The sequence below is a fragment of the Podarcis raffonei genome, chromosome 17 (assembly GCF_027172205.1).
Source record: "Podarcis raffonei isolate rPodRaf1 chromosome 17, rPodRaf1.pri, whole genome shotgun sequence".
In the NCBI taxonomy this organism is placed as follows: Eukaryota; Metazoa; Chordata; class Lepidosauria; order Squamata; family Lacertidae; genus Podarcis; species Podarcis raffonei.
In genome coordinates, this window is record NC_070618.1 from 11,208,182 (window position 1) to 11,230,407 (window position 22,226).

The 22,226-nt window shown below is 41.2% G+C and overlaps 1 protein-coding gene across 11 annotated transcripts in view; it reads right to left on the bottom strand.

Moving 5' to 3' along the window:
- NRG1 (neuregulin 1) overlaps window positions 1–22,226 on the bottom strand; it is a 526,342-nt gene that overhangs the window by 105,242 nt on the left and 398,874 nt on the right. For 8 of the 11 annotated variants that reach the window (XM_053371942.1, XM_053371938.1, XM_053371935.1 and 5 more), the window contains one exon: window positions 21,408–21,458. The exons of the other annotated variants lie outside the window; for them this stretch is intronic. In XM_053371942.1, the coding sequence (XP_053227917.1) occupies window positions 21,408–21,458 (51 nt within the window). The remainder of the gene's footprint in view (window positions 1–21,407; window positions 21,459–22,226) is intronic. 11 annotated transcript variants of the gene reach the window in all.

A 22,226-nucleotide genomic window follows, 5' to 3' on the forward strand; every position in this document is an offset into this window, starting at 1 on the left:
TTTCAAAAATACATAAAAATATGTTCTATTTCTGTCCCACTTTATAGTGACTGTTCTCAGTGGAACAAATTCAAGTCTTGCAAATCCACAATTTTACTAGCATGTCTGCCTCCCTCCTATATGTGTGTGTGAGTGAGAGAAGATACTGTATCTGTATCATATAAACCATCAGAGAGAGAGAGAGAGAGAGAGAGAGAGAGAGAGAGAGAGAGAAATTAGAATTAAGCCATCTTTCATTTACAAAAGCATCCTTGCATGATTGCTCAGACATGATTCTCTTGCCCTAGGGTTATCAGGGCTCTGCTATCCCATCTTGTCTGCACAGCAGCCTTTTGAGCAACCTCCACATACTTCACTCTTTCAATCTTTTCTCCTGTCAGCCCCTGCAGCCTATGCATCATTTCAGTCAGTTTGTTCTGAATCAGTTCTGCTTTACTAACATCAGTCTGGTACTGAACAGAACTGAATAAAGCATGGCAAGGACCCTCTCACTAGAAAGCGTTTCTCCTTCATGGAGAGCACGTGTTGCGGTGGGGGCCGCCAGGACACTCCAAAGTTGGGGGCGGGCTAATTGATCGTTGGCCACTGATGCGATTGGGGCTTCCCTTGTTGTTGGGAAGAAGTTAATGTTGCCATTTGTTGATTGACAGCCAGAAATGCTAAAACTCCTTGCACGAGGCTAGGGCTTCCTCTTTTCGCCCGTGCATCGGATTGCCCATCCCCCCTCCCTAGAATTAGGGTTGTTCGCTTGCCCTTGCTATGCCTGTCATGGGGTCGTCTGCTTTGGAGAAGGGGCCCGGTAGGAATTTTGTCCATCTGGCTGATTGGCTGGGGCCATTTGGTTTTTGCCTACTGCGTAGCAAATCGTCACAACTTGTAAGGTTGCGGTTAGGCATTGGTTTACGGTTTGGTTGGTTGAGGGGCATGGATTGGCTGTGCCTGCCCCTCTAATGCTGCTGCTGCAAGGGATTCCGTTAAAGGAATCAGGGGCTAACTATTGCTTGTCCACCCTGTCAAGGGGGCTCGGGCCATAGCAATGAGCTCCTGGTGAATTTGGGGTGAGGGCAGGTTCCCTGCTCCGTCGCTAGCCCCAAGTGTATTCTCCTATTCTGACTTTCGCATCGTGCGGAATGTCAGTCTGTCCCCCATGGTGGGGGCAGATAGTCGCAACCAATGCCTAAGCAACCACTCACAAATTTGTATTTTAATAAAGTTGTGGCCAAAATTATGCCAAAAATCTTAAACAAAAAATTCTGTGTGATGTGTGAGTTATTGGGGTGGCCCTGGGGACCTCGACACGCAAACTACTTCCAGAGACCATGACTGAATGCAACCTCAGAACCACATGTTCACTTTAAAACAAAACTCCATCCTTGAGTCGCATGCTGTACAATTGCCACCAGTTATTAACACTGGCATTTGGCATAGCCAGAAACTATTATCAAATGGGTTAAGATCTATGAGATTTAATAAAGTAAATCCATGTTAGGCGAGGGGGCTATAATCTTACTTTAGAACTGCAAAATCAGTCTTAGAAAGAAATCCTTTTGTGAAATCATAGAATGGGGAAGAAAGGGTAATGTGATATAACAGAAAATGCAGAAAGAAAAGCTATTTAATGACCTGCATTCTGTGACCTTAAGAGAAAACCAGAGAAAACCACTGCGTACTGAAATATTGCATAAAGTGTAGAGATTTTGCAGTAAACTTGCTGCTGGTAACAATGCTTTATCCTTGACTTAAGATCTATTTCCAAGTCCTTTGTTCAAATCCTTTTTGATGATTCCCAAGGCTTTGCAACAGCTACATCAATAAGAAAAACGAAATACATTATCCATACCTTAACCCTGCTAAGCTCTGATGCAAGTAACTACAGTACAGGCAAAAGAAAAAGAAGGAAAGTAGTTTTTCACCAAAATTCTATTTAAAGTTGTGGACTAAGTTAAACTAACATGAAGGAACAAACATGGCTGCCAGACTATCATGGAATTCCACTTTTGCAGACCTGCTTTACACGCTTAAACACACTTCTCAATTTCATCTCAATGGAGCTTTTTATATTATTATATTCTTTCCTTACAGTCACACTGTAACAAAAACCTCCTTCTGCTTTCCTTGTGAGGTAGGACAGTTGAGATATGCCCTTGCATAATTTATCACTATTTATTATTTCTAGTAAGGGGAGCCCAGGGCAGATCTCATAATAATAAAGTGACACACAACAATTCAGAAGTTAATAATATAGACAGGAATTAAAACTTCATTAAAATATTGGCCAAAAGTCTGGATAAATGAGAATGTTTTTACCTATTTCCTTAGTGCAGATAAAAAGGGGGACTGACGGATCTTCCTTGTGAGGGAGTTACATATCTGAGATGCTGTCACTGAGAATGACTAATCTTGCGTCCACATTCTTCACATTGGTGGGACCACAAGTAAGGCCTCTCTCCCAGACAGCAATTTTTGGGTCAGGAGGTATTGGAGAAAATGTTCTTTCAAGTGCTTGGGACCCAAGCCATTTAGTGATGAATTAGCAAGGGTTCTGAGCAGTGCTGTTTTTCTAGAAGAAGTTGTGCCAGAACTCCACATGAACACATTCTCTTAGAATGGCAATGGTGCTCGCTTGAGAGGTGCCGGAACTGAGTTATTGTGAGTTGACTTTGAAAAAAGCCCTGGTTCACGAGTGTATCAGGTAGAACATGCATGAAGCATGACAAGCCTTAGTCCAGGAAAGCATTTTTTTACATATAAACATGAGATCTTTTGCCTTCCCGCCAGACAGTATATGAAGAGGGATGCTTTGAATATAACTTGCTCTGCTTTCTATAATGGACTAGATAAGTGCCATGGCTGAGAATGACTTAAAGGGAAAAAAGGGACTTACTCAACAGAAGCCCTAGGCAGGCAAGCGCTATTCTATAAGACTGTACCGGACAGTATGTGTGATCCCACGTACAATTTGTGACTGCTATAAAAGAGAGGATGTAATGGCAACTGTGCATACTGTTAGTGATCTACAACACCCCCATCCCCACAAAAAAGGGCTGGAGAATTTTCAGATTTACTTTATTTTGTGGCCAAATTGTGAACACTAATCAAGATTTGTCCCAGTTTAAATTTATATTCTTGCCAAGAGTTTAGCAGGGAAACAATCTGTTAGCAACAAGGATTCTGTTGGAAGGAATATAGATAAAGTAGCTTTCCAACATCCTAGTACAGGGGACTATTTTTACGAGAAAACTATTCTAGAAGAAAAACACTGTTTTAAAAGGAGAAATTGCTCAAAGAACCCTTCCACTGCCCACGAGAATGCAACAAATGTTTACTACCATTAATCTCGGTTGGCCACCCAGACCTAAATCTGTTTACTTTTTAGAATTAGCACAATTAGTCTTATTCTTGCCACTAAAAGCTGTCAGATTTTAAATATCCAGCAGCTGCTCCTTAAATTAGATTCACTGTACTCCCTAAATGGATTCCTCAATAGCCCAGCATATTCTTGAATGCAGCAACCTCCTAGAAGATGAAGCATTTGTTGAAAGACAATTCTACATTATGCACCAACCAGATGAAATAAACAATTGAACCAAAGCAAGGAGTCTTTAGGAATATGCACCAGTACATTGCTCAATCACATAAAACTACAGGTAAACATCTACCGTATTGGCCCGAATATAAGCCACACCCGCAAATAAGCCGCACCTTTAAAATTCAAGGGGAAAATAGAAGAAAAGACAATACACAAATATAAGCCACTCCCTTTAAATTCCACAGCCACTCACACCTGTAAAATGTGAAAGAAAATCCTACAGTGATATCATAAAAGCCATTTTTTGGTAAGGTTGCAAATTTAAGCCGCACTTAAATTTTTCACGGTTGGAATTTGGAATAAAAGGCTGGCTTGTATTCGGGCCAATATAGTATATATTCTGGAAAGTGGTTTATCTGTCTGGCTATCTGTTCTCTATGGTCTGGCCACCTCTCAATATATTATCACCAAACTTGGTTCCTTTGGTGGGGACGGCGATCTTCATCTATCTTGGGACATCAACCACCATTTTGATTCAAGATGTCAGAGTAAAACATCACATTGGTTTGACTTCACCCATTTTTTGGCACAGGTTATGTCGCCTCTCAAAATATCGTCAAATTTGGCATGAGGGTTCGTGAGGTAGGAGAGGCAGTCTTTGTCCACTCTGGTAAACTGAAATGTGATTTTGCCACCCATGGTGAACGTCCCAGGGGCAGGGGGGTGCTGCCTGTGGCGAGTGTCCCGGGGGGGGGGAGCACGGTGATGTCAACTCCCCCAGGAATGATGCCCGGGGTGGACCACACTCACCGCACCCCCTTCCTCCGCCAGTGGCATTATTACTTCCAAATCAACAGTAGGAGTTTTGAAAATCTACACTTTTGCCATACAGCTCTAAACTTTGTTACCCCTTTTGCAATTTTGGTATGTACACATCTCCTGGCAATAATAATTGAAACCACACACCCCTCCACCTGACAGGTGACATTCCAAGTTGGCTCTTTGTGGATGTAAGGCAGCCTAATTGATCATCAATGATTAGGCCATATCAAATCCAAGGAAGCTTGCATAATCAGATGTCATTAAGAAGTTGCTGATTCTACTAAGAAAGAGGTATGGTAGGAAGAAGGGAAGAGAGGTCAAATTCAATGTCTTCACAGCTATGATAGGAAAAAGACAATTTCAGGTATGTTCTAACTGTGTTTTAAATGTTACGTTCCCTACGTACAACCCTTCGCAGAATTCTAACCTTGCTTTGACCGAACACCAGCAGGGTGAGCTGAAAGCTGAGCCTCTCCTGCTCTGTCTCAGTACAAGCAGCTTCTGAACTGCTGCAAAGAACACAGTGCAATGCATCAACAAAAACAAAAATAGAATCACCAACCAGGTTATTTTAGTCCATCAAGCGGATGGACAATAGTCGCTTCCAGAATTGCTGCAGCAAGAAAAACGAACGTGTTATAAAGGTCCAGTGTAAAACGGGGAGGGGCAGAATTAATCATTTAAAGCTTTTGCCATTTTTTTAAAAAAGCACCCAAGATATTACAATAATTTTTTGAGTAGTAGACGTTGATGAGATTAAAAAACATTTGTCTAGAGGGTAATAACTGTTTGCAGTCGGTTCTACTACAGCTCATTGTCCAGCCACTCCTTCCCCCATTCTCGATGCACCAACCAACATCCATCAGTACAGGAAGCCTAATACATTATTTATGTGCATGCAGCAGCTAGAAAGTCTATGCATGCCGTTTACTTTTGAAATAGTAAGTTATAGTTATTGGCAGAGGGAAGCATGAGGCTGTGCATTAAGGTGATGAGCTAGACCTATAGTCTTGCCAAATAGAATAGCTAAGTAATAACAAATAATATTTAGGAAGGGGGAAACCCCCCCAAACCATGTTTGATTTTGTGGGGATAGCAGAGCTCTGCAGAGCCCCAGCAGACAACCTCAAATTATTCTGTAGCAATTAACTGATTGTAATAGGCTTGCACATTTCCTTTGATCTATTAATGTGATTAAGTGCAAGTGTATTTACTCAGCAATTTCCAGAAGGCACGTGGTGTGAGCAGTGACAGAATTTAGCGTCTGTATGAAAACTGAATGAGTAAAAGCAAGAAGTAAAATAAAAATAAAAATGAACAAACCCCCAAACCCTATCTTTTAAGATTTCAAGAAAGGTGAAACTGACATACATAGGACAGCGAAGCTCTTTCCAAGCGCACCTAGGAGCATAGTGTGTAGCCATTGTGTTTCATACTTTTTATTCTAGTAAAGTAACTCCAGCCCTGGGAGGAAATTCACAAGACCAGGGGTCGGCAAACTTTTTCAGCAGGGGGCCGGTCCAATGTCCCTCAGACCATGTGGTGGGCCGGACTATATTTAGAAGGGGGAAAAATGAATGAATTCCTATGCCCCACAAATAACCCAGAGATGCATTTTAAATAAAAACACACATTCTACTCATAAAAACACCAGGCAGGCCCCAGAAATCACCCAGAGATGCACTTTAAATAAAAGGACACATTCTACTCATGTAAAAACACGCTGATTCCTGGACTGTCCGCGGGCCGGATTTAGAAGGCGATTGGGCCGGATCTGGCCCCTGTGTCTTAGTTTGCCTACCCATGCACAAGACGCTTAATATGGCTTCTGATTATCTAAGTATTAATTTTAAACCAACAGTATTCAACACTTTAAACCAGGTGTGAGGTGAGGGCCTGGTGCAGCAGCCTAGTTACCTAGTAAACCGCTTGGACGCAACAGGGTAGCTACGTTTGTCTGCAGTAGAAGAGGTTGAGTAGAATTCTACTAAAAGCAATTCCATCTTTCAAAAAATGTTGTTTAAAAAGTGGGGAAGCCAACAAGCCTCAGTGCTCAGGTTTTTCTTCTTTATCTTATGGACTTTCACCTTTTATCCAAGTTCTTATTAGCGGTGTACCATTAATAGCTGGTGGCACTTAACAAGTCGTTATTTTTCCTTCTTGTCCATGTGAATCTGAGAACCATGGCAGGAAAAGCTGCAGTCTTCCACTTGAATGATGGCTCTGTCTCTCCCATGTGGCCATTGATTACCAGCAGCCTCTTTAGCTAGGCTCCGACAGCTGACATACACTTTCCATACAAATGCCCTTCAGTGTCTGGGGCATACAGAACAAGAGTGCTGGATGATAAGGAGATCCTTTATAATTCTTTGCGCTAATCCTATTAGGGAAAAGGGCTGCTCACTAATGAAGCAAATATATTTTATGCAACTAGAAAAATAATAATAATCCACTATTTGCTTTATTACACATGTGAATCTCACCCAGCCTCCACTTTGCAAGGTTGCTGATGAATTCCAGAAAGGCAAGTCATGTTAGTCTGATCTGGAAAGAACAAAAAGGCATCTTGTGCCCCCCCCACACTTTATCAGACCCCTTGAAGTGTTGCATTTTGTTGGCAGATTTACATATATTTATATATACACAAATACAGGGGAAATATATCTAGAACAGCCATAAAAGGCAGTAAGAAGTCTGCAATCCCAAACAGATACAATCGGTATTGATGGATATGATTAAACTAAAATAAGGTCAACTTGTATTTGTTCTACTGCTTTAAATGATCAACAATCCTTCTAACTCTTCTCATTATTGTATTACAGGACAACAAAGCAATAAAGGGACTCCTGTAGTACTTAAAGATTAGAATTTATTGTTGCTTTTGCTGCAGCAGTCTAACACAGCTACCTCTCTGGAATATAAAGAAAATGTTTTCATTGTTAAATCCATACAGCATCCAGCAAACAAGCGTAAAAGAAAATATATCACCCATTATACCAAAACTGGTTTCCAGTAATTTGTATATAGCAGAATCTTCACAGCAAAAACAGGTCATTTATTTTTTTGCAATTTAGTCTCCATGGCCTGCTTGGATTTTTGCAATTTGGTTTACAGCAAAAGACCAACCTTCCCGCTGGTAATGCTTCAACTCCCTTTCTGGCTACTATATCCTTGAATGCCTGTTAAATCGTCACATTTCAGATCTGGCAACAAGAACCAAAAATCAGAATGGAAAGGATTGCTGAGTTTTGAACAAGACTACTGCTATAATGCAGAATGCTCAGGACTGCAATACCTCAAGGACTGCCTCTTTCCATATGAACCTACCCGGACCCTGAGATCACCTTCTGAGGCCCTCCTTTGTGCCTCCTCCTTGAGAGGTCCAGAGGTTGGCAACACAAAAAGGGGCCTTCTCTGCAGTGGCTCCCCATCTGTGGAATGCTCTCCCCAGAGAGGTTCGCCGGGCGCCTTCATTATACACCTATAGGCGGCAGGCAAAAACGTTCCTTTTTAACCAGGCCTTTGGTTTGATTTGATAACATATGCCCTTTTAAAATGTGGGGTTTTTTGGGGGGGGTATTGAGTTGTTTTTATTTTGATTATGTATTTTGTGGTTTTATATTTTGATTTTATTCTGTGAATCGCCCTGAGACCTCCAGGTATAGGGCGGTATATAAATTCAATGAATGAATGAATGAATGAATGATGATGATAATTTATTTATTTATTTATACCCCGCCCATCTGGCTGGCTTCCAACTCCACCCACTCTGGGCGGCTTCCAACAAAAGATTAAAAATACATTAAAACATCAGTCATTAAAAACTTCCCTAAACAGGGCTGCCTTCAGATGTCTTCTAAACGCCAGATAGTTATTTAATCTCCTTGACATCTGATGGGAGGCAATTCTACAGGGTGGGGACCGCTACCAAGAAGGCCCTCTGGCTGGTTCCCTGTAACTTCGCGTCTCCCAGTGAGGAAACCGCCAGAAGGCCCTCGGAGCTGGACCTCAGTGTCTGGGTTGAACGATGGGGGTGGAGATGCTCCTTCAGGTATACTGGGGTGAATGAATGAATGAATGAATGAATGAGTGAGTCTGTAAGCATTGTGGGTTTACTGTATAAGACAAGCATGTTAAATGGAGGCAAGGGAGTATTCTAGATTCAGGGGCCCATTTACACACAATTAGGGACATCAAAATCATGGGTAAAGTTGCAGAGAAGCCCTGCATGAGTTGGCTATTGCAAGTAAATGTGTATATGTTGACAGACTATCAATTTCATTTTCTTCTATGGCCAGGCAAATGAATGATAAAACAGTGTGAAAGTTTTGTAACAAACCAATGTCTATTTTGATCATTCAACAATTATTTAGAGCTGAAAGATGAATTTAAACTTTGCCAACATTTCATTCCCCGACATAACCATATTACTCATGACCTGGTTATTTTAAAAAGTTTACCTATTTTTTGTGGGGTATTCAAGGATAACAATAGTCAATTTTTAAACTTGATACTTGATACTCTGATCATTTTATTTTCCTAGTGTATCATTAAATCCTTTGGGATGGGAACAATAAAACACATTATCTGTATAACTTAAAAATTTGTTGTTTACATACATATTACAGTGGCTCCTCGGGTTAAATACTTAATTCGTTCCGGAGGTCCGTTCTTAACCTGAAACTGTTCTTAACCTGAAGTACCACTTTAACTAATGGGGCCTCCTGCTGCCACCGTGCTGCCGGAGCACTATTTCTGTTCTTATCCTGAAGCAAAGTTCTTAACCTGAAGCACTATTTCTGGGTTAGTGGAGTCTGTAACCTGAAGTGTATGTAACCTGAAGCACATGTAACCCAAGGTACCACTGTACACTACTTTGAGATTTTCAGATATGAAGATCCAGGTGAGGAATAGCCCCCACCAGAAACACAGCAGTTTTACCACCATCTCATTGGCAGCATATTTTTCAGCATGACAGCCAGATCCCAAGACACAAGTTCCAAAATGGTAATTCAAAGTCAGGATTCTGAAGGGGTACATCAAGGACTTTTCAAAGAGGCATACCTGTAGACTATTACTAGAAAACATGTGAACAACTCTCTGCTATGAATTGTTCCCCCAAATAATAAAAACACTCCTGACGCACAGTTATTTTGCCAATAGCTTCATAAGTTCATAAGGCAAACCCTAGCTTTTATAGGCATTGTCTCTTAATATTCCCTCGCCCCCCCCCCCACTCATAGCCAGAGATTACCCTCATTTCCGAATTAGCACTGTGGTCATGAGGATTCTATTGCTATGCTTCCAGAATTAGGAAGGTTCACTGTAGTAAACTCTGAGTCAAAAATTACCGTATTTTTTGCTCTATAAGACTCACTTTTCCCCTCCTAAAAAGTAAGGGTAAATGTGTGTGCGTCTTATGGAGCGAATGCAGGCTGCGCAGCTATCACAGAAGCCAGAACAGGGATTGCTGCTTTCACTGCGCAGCGATCCCTCTTGCTGTTCTGGCTTCTGAGATTCAGAATACTTTTTTTCTTGTTTTCCTCCTCCAAAAACTAGGTGCGTCTTGTGGTCTGGTGCGTCTTATAGAGCGAAAAATACGGTAATATCCACAACAAACAACTACAGTGTTACCTCTGGTTATGTACTTAATTCATTCCAGAGGTCCGTTCTTAACCTGAAATTGTTCTTAACCTGAGGTACCACTTTAGCTAATGGGGCCTCCCACTGCTGCCGCCGCACGATTTCTGTTCTCATCCTGAAGCAAAGTTCTTAACCCGAGGTACTACTTCCGGGTTAGCGGAGTCTGTAACCCGAAGTGTTTGTAACCCGAGGTGTTTGTAACCCGAGGTACCTCTGTACTACCAAGATGAAGGCAGGCAGCATAAAAAGGGCAATCGGAAGAAGAAACATGCATGTGTTTAGATATGTATGTACTCATTGAAGAAACACTGACATCACCCAAATATTCATAAATCACAATGACTCAAAAGGCCACAACTTCCTTCCTGACAATCTAAACGAGCTTCTTGTGCCCACTCACCATGCATTTTTAACAGACTGAAGATGCAAAACAATTATGAACTAGCAAGCTATGCTTAAGGATGAAATACAGCAGGGAAAGTATTATAAAAGTGAGGGAAAGACATTACTGCCATTAAAAAACAGAATAATTTTCCCTGCCTTGCATAAATCACAAGCTCGCAAGCACCAGCTCTATAAATTATGTTTTTAAAAAACAAAGCAACCTGTCATCTGTTCCACAATTTCCAACATTTTAGAAATGCAAAGCACAGGAGGTAAATAATCAGCATCTAGTTTGGAAGCCAACTCAAACTAGTCACTTGAATCAGAGCATGTTAAGTGCAAAGTGATATACTGAGACCCAAAAGCTGGAAGAGAAATCAGCAGCAGCCTGTACGAGGAAGCCCCATACTGTGAGGGACTCTAAACATTCTTATTGTCCATTTTCTGTTTTTCACATATATTATAAAGATTAGAACTTTGGTTTGTAGATGCGTTACCAATGGAAACACACTTTGTTAGTAACACTTTCTGTATAGGAACTGGAATTCTATGACGATGCCTCAGTTAAAGTAATCAGAAGAACCACTCTGAAGTCTACTCTTATGAGTGGACATTTTCACAGCAATGTAAGAGATTCAAAATATTGTAGTAACAATCCCTCTCAAATCCCTGCACTGGTTTTTCATCATGTTATGATGCATACGACTCAAGCTGCTTATTATCATCATCTTTAAATGTCTCCACTTATTTCCAACTACACCCCTCCAGTGAATTTCCTCCTCCAACTCTAGCATCTACCATTGCTGTAAAATCCAATGTATAAATAAGCAAGCAAGCAAGCAAGCAAGCAAGCAAGCAAGCAAGCAAGCAAATAAATAAATAAAGTATATAGCACTGTATAATCAAACATCTATAATGTGTACAAGTTGTTTCTTTATATTGAATAAAGAAAGAAAGTATATAGCACTGCATAAATAAACATCTATAATGTGTACAAGCTGTTTCTTTATATTTAAAAAAAATATACAGTGGTACCTCGGGTTAAGTACTTAATTCGTTCCGGAGCTCCATTCTTAACCTGAAACTGTTCTTAACCTGAAGCACCACTTTAGCTAATGGGGCCTCCTGCTGCCGCCGCACTGCCGGAGCCCAATTTCTGTTCTCATCCTGAAGCAAAGTTCTTAACCTGAGGTAATATTTCTGGGTTAGCGGAGTCTGTAACCTGAAGCGTATGTAACCCGAGGTACCCCTGTATCTAGGATCACAATCCCATAACGCCCACCCCCCAAAGCAGCTTGAAAATTCTTGAACAATTCCTATTACCAACCAGCAGTCTCAGCTGCCTATCCCAGATATCTATTTTTCACACGCAGAAAATAGCTGATAGTGATCATTCCTTAATACCTTTTCAATTTAACCAGGTATATTTAATCATTATATATCCTTTCACTTAGACCTCTGCGACTGCAGCATCAGCTTCTTTCAGCTCCAATATTGTTCACACTTATCATCGCCTTTTTATCACTTGGACCTCCATTGGAGAGACCATACAACTAGCTGTGTTTCAATTGTTTTATCTCAAAAGGACAGTGCATATAAGACTATCCAATGAAACTGAATAACCCGGACCACAGCTATTATGCCAGCATGAAGTCCTTGATCTATTCTATGGAATAAAAAAATGAAAGCTCTGAGGTGACGGCATGTACAAATTGCTCCCAATTGTCAGGTTTTTCTACCCAAAGCCTTTTTCCCTTAGCTGCTCTGTTCTTCCCACACAGACGTTTCAGTAGGTGTTACTAAAGATAACAATGACATGTTGCTAAGTGCATCTTCTAAACTTGAAAACAAAAGCCACATATTTTCACAAAATCCAAACAGTGCCCAAGTATCCCTGTGAACAAAGATGCCTCAGAAGAGTTGTAATGCCTATTGACTTTAGCAATCTAGTTTATATCAGCAAAGCATAGGGAAATTTTGAACTAGATCACATTTTTATGGTATTTGTGAAGGGACAGGTGATTTCCGTTTTTCAACGTCTATTGCCCATCCCGAACATTCAGCATGAACAAGATACCCTTCTAAATAGTTAAATAAAAGATCAAGCTGAGTTAAAGCTGCTTCACACATTATCTTTTTAAGGTATTAATGCAATATGCTTTGTGTGCATACATAAAACTACAAAGTGTGAATGTGCCAAACTGATTTATAACCACAGATGTCACAGAAATAAATTTGTCAAGAATCAAGTATTAGTTGCAGCTCCCTCCTGAGCACATATTAGCTATCACATTATGTGTGATAAAGTTCTCAGTGATAGGAGACATATTGATTTTAAGGGACAAGGGGCCCAAGGCCAGCTCTGTTGACATACTAGGCCAGTTAAATTGGATGGGAAAGGACAAAAAAGGAATTTCTCAAACTCAAAAAGCATGCTGTGTAGCAAATAAAAGAATTGCAAGTTAGGAAGTCCTGGTTCAAATCTCATCTCAGTCACAAACTTACTGTGGCCTTGGGCAAGACTTGGCTCATCTTGCAATATGGGAATAATAATGGCCTATCTTTAATGTCTAGAACTGAGATAATGCGTGTGAAGAACTCTTATCAATTGAAAAGTGGTATAAATGTTAAGCATTTCATACGCATAAAATACTTGCCTTGGGATTAAAGGTAAAGGTAAAGGGACCCCTGACCATTAGATCCAGTTGTGGCTGACTCTGGGGTTGCGGCGCTCATCTCACTTTACTGGCCGAGGGAGCCGGCGTACAGCTTCCGGGTCATGTGGCCAGCATGACTAAGCTGCTTCTGGCCAGAGCAGCACATGGAAATGCTGTTTATCTTCCCGCCGGAGCGGTACCTATTCATCTACTTGCACTTTGACATGCTTTTGAACTGCTAGGTTGGCAGGAGCAGGGACCGAGCAACGGGAGCTCACCCCGTCACGGGGATCTGCCAACATTCTGATTGGCAAGTCCTAGGCTCTGTGGTTTAACCCACAGCGCCACCCATATCCCTTGGGATTAAAAGGTAAAGGTACCCCTGCCCGTACGGGCCAGTCGTGCCCGACTCTAGGGTTGCGTGCTCATCTCGCTCTAGAGGCCGTGAGCCGGCGCCGTCCGAAGACACTTCCGGGTCACATGGCCAGCGTGACGAAGCTGCAGCTGGAGAGCCAGCACCAGCGCAGCACACGGAAACACTGTTTACCTTCCCGCCATTAAGCGGTCCCTATTTATCTACTTGCACTTAAGAGTGCTTTTGAACTGCTAGGTGGGCAGGAGCTGGGACCGAACGACGGGAGCTCACCCCGCCGCAGGGATTTGAAATCCCTTGGGATTACTGGGGTGTTTAAGACTTTTCTAATGACATGGTCATGTGGAGCGCAGCCTGCCTTTGTGTGATTTCTGCATTAAAATATATTATATTCCCCAGAGAGATCTGCGTCAGGGGCAAGAGGGCAGGGTTTTGCCATCACTGCAATATGACCCTCAAATAGAGTGTTTCACTTTCCACTAGCTTTGCAGGAATGAATGTCAGCCATTGTAAGGTGCCGGAGAACTTGGACCAGGAACACAGACAGGAAGGCATCTCATGTGTTTCAGTTACATCATGTCAGTGCTGTAGCACTTTAGTCCATAAAGTGCTGGCTTTGCCTATTGATAAGCTTGGGACCATGTGAGTTTGGGGCCACCGAATGAAACGAGGCCAAGGAGACAGAGGACCTTCTCACTAGTGGCCTTAATTGAAATACCCTCCTCCAGAAAGGCTCACAAATTTACACAAACATGGCACAGAGAGACTCTGGCTCACACACTAGCGCCCACCCCCTCAGTGCAAGGGGATGAATGTAAAGTGCTTGATCCTGTTTGCAACAAGCCTGAGATATGCATTTCATTCAAATATGGTGCAAAACAACACTTGGCTCGTATAGCAACTTTTGAAAAATAGTAAAAGTTACACTTTAAGAAATTCATTGTGTTTCCATTGCAGACTTATTGGATTCCAGAACTAGGAAGACGCCACAGGCCCTGGGATCTACAGTGGTACCACGGGTTAGGAACTTAATTCGTTCTGGAGGTCCGTTCTTAACCTGAAGCACCACTTTAGCTAATGGGGCCTCCTGCTGCCGCTGTGCTGCCACCGCACGATTTCTGTTCTCATCCTGAAGCAAGTTCTTAACCTGAAGTACTATTTCTGGGTTAGTGGCGTCTGTAACCTGAAGCGTCTGTAACCCGAGGTACCACTGTACACAGGAATTCCACATGGGTGATATTCAGTGCCCTTCAACTACTGTAGCTCTGCAATGTGTTCAGTTCTCTATGAATATTTATCATGCTAATAACTAAACAGCCTGTACATTTGCTTTCCATACCTGCTGCCTGAGAAGAGTAATTATGTGGCAGGGAAACCCTGTGCTCCTGGCTCCGATGTTGTTACCTGTTGTGCCTCTGTGTCTGGTCATGGGTGGAGATGCTTCGAGGGGAGAGTGACTCTTTATCTCATTGCCAAGGCAGTCAGAACTGCCTCTGACATTGGCAAGGAGGGGAGAGGGAAGGAATCCAGGTGCTAATTACATCCCCACAGGCGTCATCCTCTTTAAGAGATGCGGAGTAGGCTTTTAACTGCAGGCTTCGAATCAACATGTGGCCCCTTTAGCTTTTGAGAAAATTTATCTTCTCCCTCCATGTTTCTCTCTTTTTAATATAATAGTAAATATTTCAAACAAAATCTCTGAAAAGTACAAAGCAATGAATTTTCCTTAATGGCTAATTTCAGCTGCAAATGGTCTATTTGTCTAAATTATATTTAAACAGGCAAGTCTTAATATGTTTTGAGATGTAGATAAACCAGATAAATATCAAGGAGTCTTAACCAAACAATATGCACTTGATTGATTCTTTACCAAAAGCTCGGACAATAAAGTATATTCTCACAGAAAAATAAAAAGTTGGATAAGAGTAGCATTTCTGAACCCTAAAATAAACTATTATTTGAACCTGAATATATGAAGGACTTATTCCTGACTCTGTGTCTACAAGTTATCTATACTGATATTTAATATGTATATATTTGTCCTTGAACCCATATTTTTTATGTCAAAGAAGGAACAAAGTGCTGACAGAGGTAGTAATGGAAAAACCCATACTATCTAATTTTTGCACCAAAATGGGTTTGGGCTGAAGGCAAATAGTCCAACCCATTTCAGTACACTGCTGTTCCAGAGAAGGCCACATGTAACATGCACCAGCTTCAATATATACAGATCTGATAAGCATTTTTGTATTTTGAAAATTAGAAGGCTATTTGTTTTAGTTCTTTTCCAGAGATTCAGGAATGGTGCCCCTAGAAAAATAAACTCACTACTCAATGATTCCTACAACACTTTCCAAGTACAAAGTTACCTATACTGAATGTTTAATCTTCAAAATTCTGTGATACAGTACATTAGTCTGCTAGATATAGTGTCTTCCTCAAGACAAGCTATGTTATAACCTCCACTACTGGGGACAGTATGCCTCTGAATATCAATTGCTGGGAATTGCAAGTGGGCAGGGTGCTTTTGCAGGACTTTTGTCCTGCTTGTAGGCTCTCCATAGGCATTTGGTTAGTGATGTATCAACACTTGCTTGAACAGAAGGCGTGACACTCTCATTGTTCATATCCCAATGCCGAGAGCTATTTAAGTGTGTCCAATAAAACTTGAAAACTCTACACATGTTTCTGCATATTAGAGACACCAACTTCCAAAATTTGCCATGGCATGTGTAGGGCTGCTGCCCAAATTAAATGCATTCACCTTCCATTGGGAGTACAGTGGTACCTTGGTTGTCAAACTTAATCCTTTCGGGGAGTCCCTTCGACTTCTGGAACAGTTCGAAAACCAAGGCGTGGCTTCTGATTGGCTGCAGGAGCTTCCTGCACTCAATAGGAAGCCGCAGAAGCCACGTTGGACGTTCGGCTTCCAAAAAAGTTCACAAACCGGAACACTCACTTCTGGGTTTGTGGTGTCTGGCAGCCAATTTGTTCGGGAACCAAGCTGTTTGACAACCAAGGTACCACTGTATAGCCAATCACACATGGCTACCTTGATTATGGCCTTGGATTCAATTCCACCATTGCACTAAAAATTTAAACTTATTTGTGTACATGTTTTGATTTTAAAACAACTTGTGTTTAGAAAGCGCAGTTTATAGTTATTTTCTTGTGATGTTGAAGCAGTGTGTTTCTGTGAGTTCCTCCTTTAACATCACAAAATGACAGCATTTCCCTTTTGGGTGTAAAAGCAGCCAGTTAACTTTAAAACTCATGAAATCAAGCCACCAAGGCCCTAGGGTATAGGATTTCAGAACCACTTCTCCTTTACCAGCAAAATGCAAAAGAACTGGAGATTGCAAGAGATTTGTTCCAGGTCACTGCAACCCTGAACACACAAGAAAAACTGCATCTACTGCTTAACTAATCCAAAGACTTTTAAGGAAGAGCTCGGAAGTTATGTTTAATGAAAAACACAGTAAGTTTTAAATGTCAGCTATTTGTTCACTTGCAACAAGCAAGAAGGAAAAAGGCCCTGTGTTACTCAATTTTCTGCAATATACGTTGTACTTAAGTGGGTTCTTTTCTCAGAGGGATAGCCATGTTGGTTTGCTGCAGCAAAAAACAGAACCTGTGGCACCATAATGGGTACTGTCACTTTTCTTCACTCCAAACAAATCGCAATATTGAAAAGCAATAATGTAGTCGTTTGTAGTTATTGTGGAATTAATTAAAACCATACATGAATATTTTCACATTCTCTTGGACTCCCTAACAATTCAAAAGTAGTCAGTTACCATCCTAATCAATCTGTTGACCGGGGCTGGTTATAGCAAGCATATGATTCCCTGGTTACTGGTCTGTTTCCAGGCACAATTCAAAGTGCTGGTTATGATCTATATGCTGGATTAATACAAAAAACTTAAAACATTTATATTATCAAGCCACTGCCTACTCTGAACAAAGCTTTAAAAGTACCTTAATATACAGGTTCAGACATTAAACAATAAAATTTATAGGGTAAAATCACCACATGGCCACTAACATATTAAAAAATAATGTTAATTACCGTATTTTTCGCACCATAGGGCGCACCGGACCATAGGGCGCACCCAGTTTTTAGGGGGGGAAATCAAGGAAAAAAATTTTTCCCCCCAGCCCCAAAGAGCAGCGGGTTTTGAGATCTTCAGGGGAAGCTTTTATCTCTGTCCTGCCACCTTCACAGGTGCTTGGTAGGGGTGTGGGAAGAGGTAGGGATGTGGGCATTATCAATGGCTGCTCCCAGACTTTGGAACTCCCTTCCTAGAGGAGCCGGACTGGCTCCCTCTTCTCTTTCCACCGGCAGGTGAAGACTCTTTTGTTCCAGCAGGCTTTTGGGAAACTGACTGCTTTTAATGAATGGGCTGGGACTGTGCTGTTTTTTATTGCAATTATTGATATAGTTTTAATATATTTTATATATGTATATAGTTTTAATTCTCTCTATGCATAATTGTTTTTAAGGATTACTTTTTCTATGTTTTTAAGTAGTTTTTATTTTCATCTGTAAACTGCCTTGAAAGGCAGGGTATAAATAAATATTTAATAATAAAATAACTTCAATTAAAGCATTAGAGTGATACTGCATCAAATAAACACCTTTCTGCAAAATTAGATAATTATGGATTTTAAATATGTTTTCCAAAGCCTAAAGCAATTCCATAAAAATATTAAACATAAGAACTCTGGAAAATTAGCTACTTAAACATGTTTTGCAAGAAGACTTAAATAGCCATGGTTCTTTGTTTTTGGTAAAGTTTCTTTAAAAGTGTCATAGAGGCAAAAGCTTGCCTCTTAATTTTCCCCCCTAATGGTCTTATGGTAATTTTCTAACATTTGGTGCAAAGGTGTTATTAATATGTAATTTTCTAAAATAAGCTCCCATATTGTCATAGAAGGGAAAGAAAGTTACTTTGTTCTCATGGTGGCTGTTACAAGTTGTACGTAACTGTGAAATACCTATCAGCATGCAATGTTCTTGTGAAACTTTAAGAATAGTCATTCTGCTCTCAGCCATGCTTACTTTGGTGGGAGGGGGAGAGACAAGCTGAAATCCATTAGGCATTTTCGGATAATTGTGTTTAGAATAAGAAAATCAGTTTCTTAAGAGGCCAATTCCATTTCCCCTGTCTTTTGGACATTTTTAAAAAAATAACATCTTTGCAGTGTGGCACACAACTGCAAATGTTGAGCTCATCAGTTTTAAAATGTGGACCCCAATGTATTTCTATTTTACATTAACATAGAAGGATGAAATTTAGCTTGAACCTCAAAACGGTGTTGGATACCTTTGAAAATGCTAACTTTCTTATTGCTGTTGGTAGAGACTTATTTACTATATGCACCTAAAAATAAATATTGTGTGACCCATGCAAGTGGAATCTTAATACTAACTTTAAGACATATTTCCCTCAATTCTCCTCATAGCAAGGTCAAGATGCTTTGGAAGAATTAGATCTTTCACTTCTGCTGTAGTTACCAGTGTGAATTAAGGTCAGTTATATATAGTTCATCTGCAGTTTTGCACAGTAGGCTTTACAGAACACGAGAGCTGTCATAATGGATCAGTCCAATGGTCTATCTCATATAGAGCACTAGGTCTGGGCTATCAATAAAAGAGGAATAATTAAGTAATTAGTGCTGGGAAGCAGAGATGAACTCCAGGCTCCCAAGATCACACTGGATCAGTCAAGTGCTGTTTAAAGTTGTCATGCCGATGGGCTACAAGAGTAGCCTCAATGGGCAAAGATGGCCCTCTGAAGCGTTGCTTGCAGACAACTACCATCCATGCCAGCAGGTGGAATATATTACACATTTCTGACATTTCAATCACACTCTTGCTCCAAGGAGCCCAGGGTCCCATGGATGGTTTCCCCACTTTTTTATCCTCACACCCTCCATGTGAGTTGAGCATACCAAAATGACACCCCCAAGCACAACAGAACATCCTCATCCCGTGATGGAATGCCTGCAATGCAATGCAATGCAATGCAATGCAATGCAATGCAATGCAATACAATACAATACAATACAATACAAAGACTCTCCTCCCTGGAAGAGAGGGGAGTGGTTGTGGGTGGGAGCCCGAGCTCCGCCCCTGGCCGGGGGCCTTAGCCCCCGCCCCTCCTCACCTGGCTGGTGCCCACGCCCACCGGAGGCAGCCAACCAGGTGTCTCCGGGGGGCGTGTTTAGCAGCTTAATGCTGCGGCTCCAGCTCTGTCTCCTCCTCAGTCGTCGTCGTCCCGCAGCGAGTCAATACAATACAATACAATACAATACAATACAATACAATACAATACAATACACCATCTGCCCCTACAAGGCAGGACTACTGGAATGAGAGATAAGGCACTTATACTCTTACTTCTGCTACAATGAAATGGTGGTGTTTATACTGAACGTGCTGTATCACAACCTTTCCTCCAATATGAGACGTAGCATCCTTGTGCACTAACTTGACTGACCAAACCCCAAGAATGCTCACTAAAGGTTCCTCATCATCCTGGAAAAACGTTCTGTCCGGGACCTGTTGTTGTTCAACGTCTTTAAAAATGACCCAGATTAAGGAGTTGAGAGGATGCTTATCAAATTTGCAGATGACATCATACCAGGAGGTGTAGCTAATTCCGCAGAATACAGAATCAGAACATTAACAGATTGGAGAACTGGGCCCAAACTAACAAAAGGAATTTCAGTAGGAACAAATGTCAGGTTCTACACATAAGCAGGAAGCACCAGCTGTACAAATACAGCTCGACTGCCAGTAGTACATGTGAAAAGGACCTAGGGGTCTTGGTAGCATCAAATAAAGCTAGCACTGCATCAATAGACATATACAGTAGTGTCCTAATCAAGGGAAGAGTACTACTCTATTCTGCCTTGGTCAGACCACACCTGGAGTACTGAGTCCAATTCTGGGTACCACAATTTAAAAAGGATACTGACAAGTTGTGCTAAAGGCGACCAAGATGAAGAGAAGTTGCTTAGCCTGACTAGGAGGAGTATGTTTAGCCCGACTGAGTCAGAGGGGACTTGACAGGTGATATGATAGCCATCTTCAAATATCTAAAGGGCTGTCACGTGGAATTCAAGTTACGAGAAAGGATATTCCAACTAATCATCATGAAGAATTCTATGACGGTAAGACCTGTTTGCCCCTTCATGGATCACTGCCTTGCCGTGGCGAAGGGGCTTGAATAACTCAGAGAAGCTATGAGCTATGCCGTGCAGGGCCACCTAAGATGGACAGGTCATAGTGGAGAGTTTTGACCAAACGTGATCCACCTGGAGCAGGAACCGGCAAGCCACTCCAGTATCCCTGCCAAGAAAACTCCATGGACAAAGACAACAGCAACAAAGACCTGTTTGACAGTGGAACGGACTCCCTCAGAAGGTGATGGACTCTCTTTCATTGGGAGTTTTTAAGCAGAGGTTGGATGGCCATCTGTCATGGATGCTGTAGTTAAGATTCCTGTACTGACGGGGGTTGTACTACCTAATCCACGGAGCCCCTTACAACTCTATGATTCTGTGTCAGAAAAACACCGCTCCACAATGTATGCAACACTTTCAGAGATGTCTCTTAGTGCACAACTTTTGCCTGCAGTCATCACATCCACCATTCTAACTTCCTCAATCCATTTTGTAGCTTTAGCAGAATTATATTATTCCACTTCTGCCAAATCTTTGTAGAATGGAAATCTGCCCATCCCTGCTGTAAGCAGGGGAAAAGACTAAAACATGCCAAGAAGGGGGAGAAAGACCCCTCCTCTCAATGGCACACTTAGGTCTCCGTTGCTCTCTCCCTCTGAAACCTGGAGTCCAAACCCATTTCTAGAAAATCTCATTGTTGCTTATGTTTTGGAAAACTTCTGCAGCCCTGAATATTTATTGCGTACTAACCAAACCAGAAAGAATGCATTGAATGAATTCAGTAAGATTGCTATTAGTATGTACTTACAAGAAGATGTATTTGTTCCTTCAGTCGATGCTGGAATCTTGTCTATAAGTTCTGCAATACACAGAAGGCAATATGATAGATAATAGAGTTGCTCTGCCTTCCTATTGGAGCCCACAGTGCATTCCCAGAAAAACCACATACTTCTCCCCTTAAAAAGAAGGAAAAGCAGCTCTGGAAAGGAAGAATCTTGAAAAGGTGATTGATATTCCATATCTTCAAAAGTGTGTTGGGGGGGGGGAGAGTTGTTACCAGTTTGTTCTTGTATTTAGCATGGTTTTTTTTTGTTTTTTTTTGTATTTTTATGTTGTGAAGCGCCCTGAGATCCAAGGATGAAAGGTGGTATATAAATTCAATATATAAACAATAGAGAAAGCAATCTGATGATGTCTTAGGTACACTATGAATAACCCATTAAATAAATAAGCAAGCTCCATAGTCCTTGGCACAAAATAGGTAGAGCTTGGGAAATGTTTTCAGCTGTTTGTAACAGGCCACCCAGAAATTCAAGGATTGAAAAGAATCACTTTGTTTTATTACATAAATTGGCAGAAAGTGCAAGAAATAAAACACTTCCTGGCTCATGACAATTGGACTTTCGGTTTCACAAGAAAAAAATGCTATGTTTAGATGGTTCTGCAAACAAAGAATCTGTAACATGTAGCTCTTTTGAAAATATCCATGCTAGGACGGGAAAGCCAAACCAAGAGGCAAGTTTAAAGAAGCTTCAGATTAGCCAGTGTAAAGTGCGGAAGTTTTAGAGTGAATAGAAACTCAACTTGAATTAGTTTAAAATGTAAAATGCAAGAACTGATACAGACC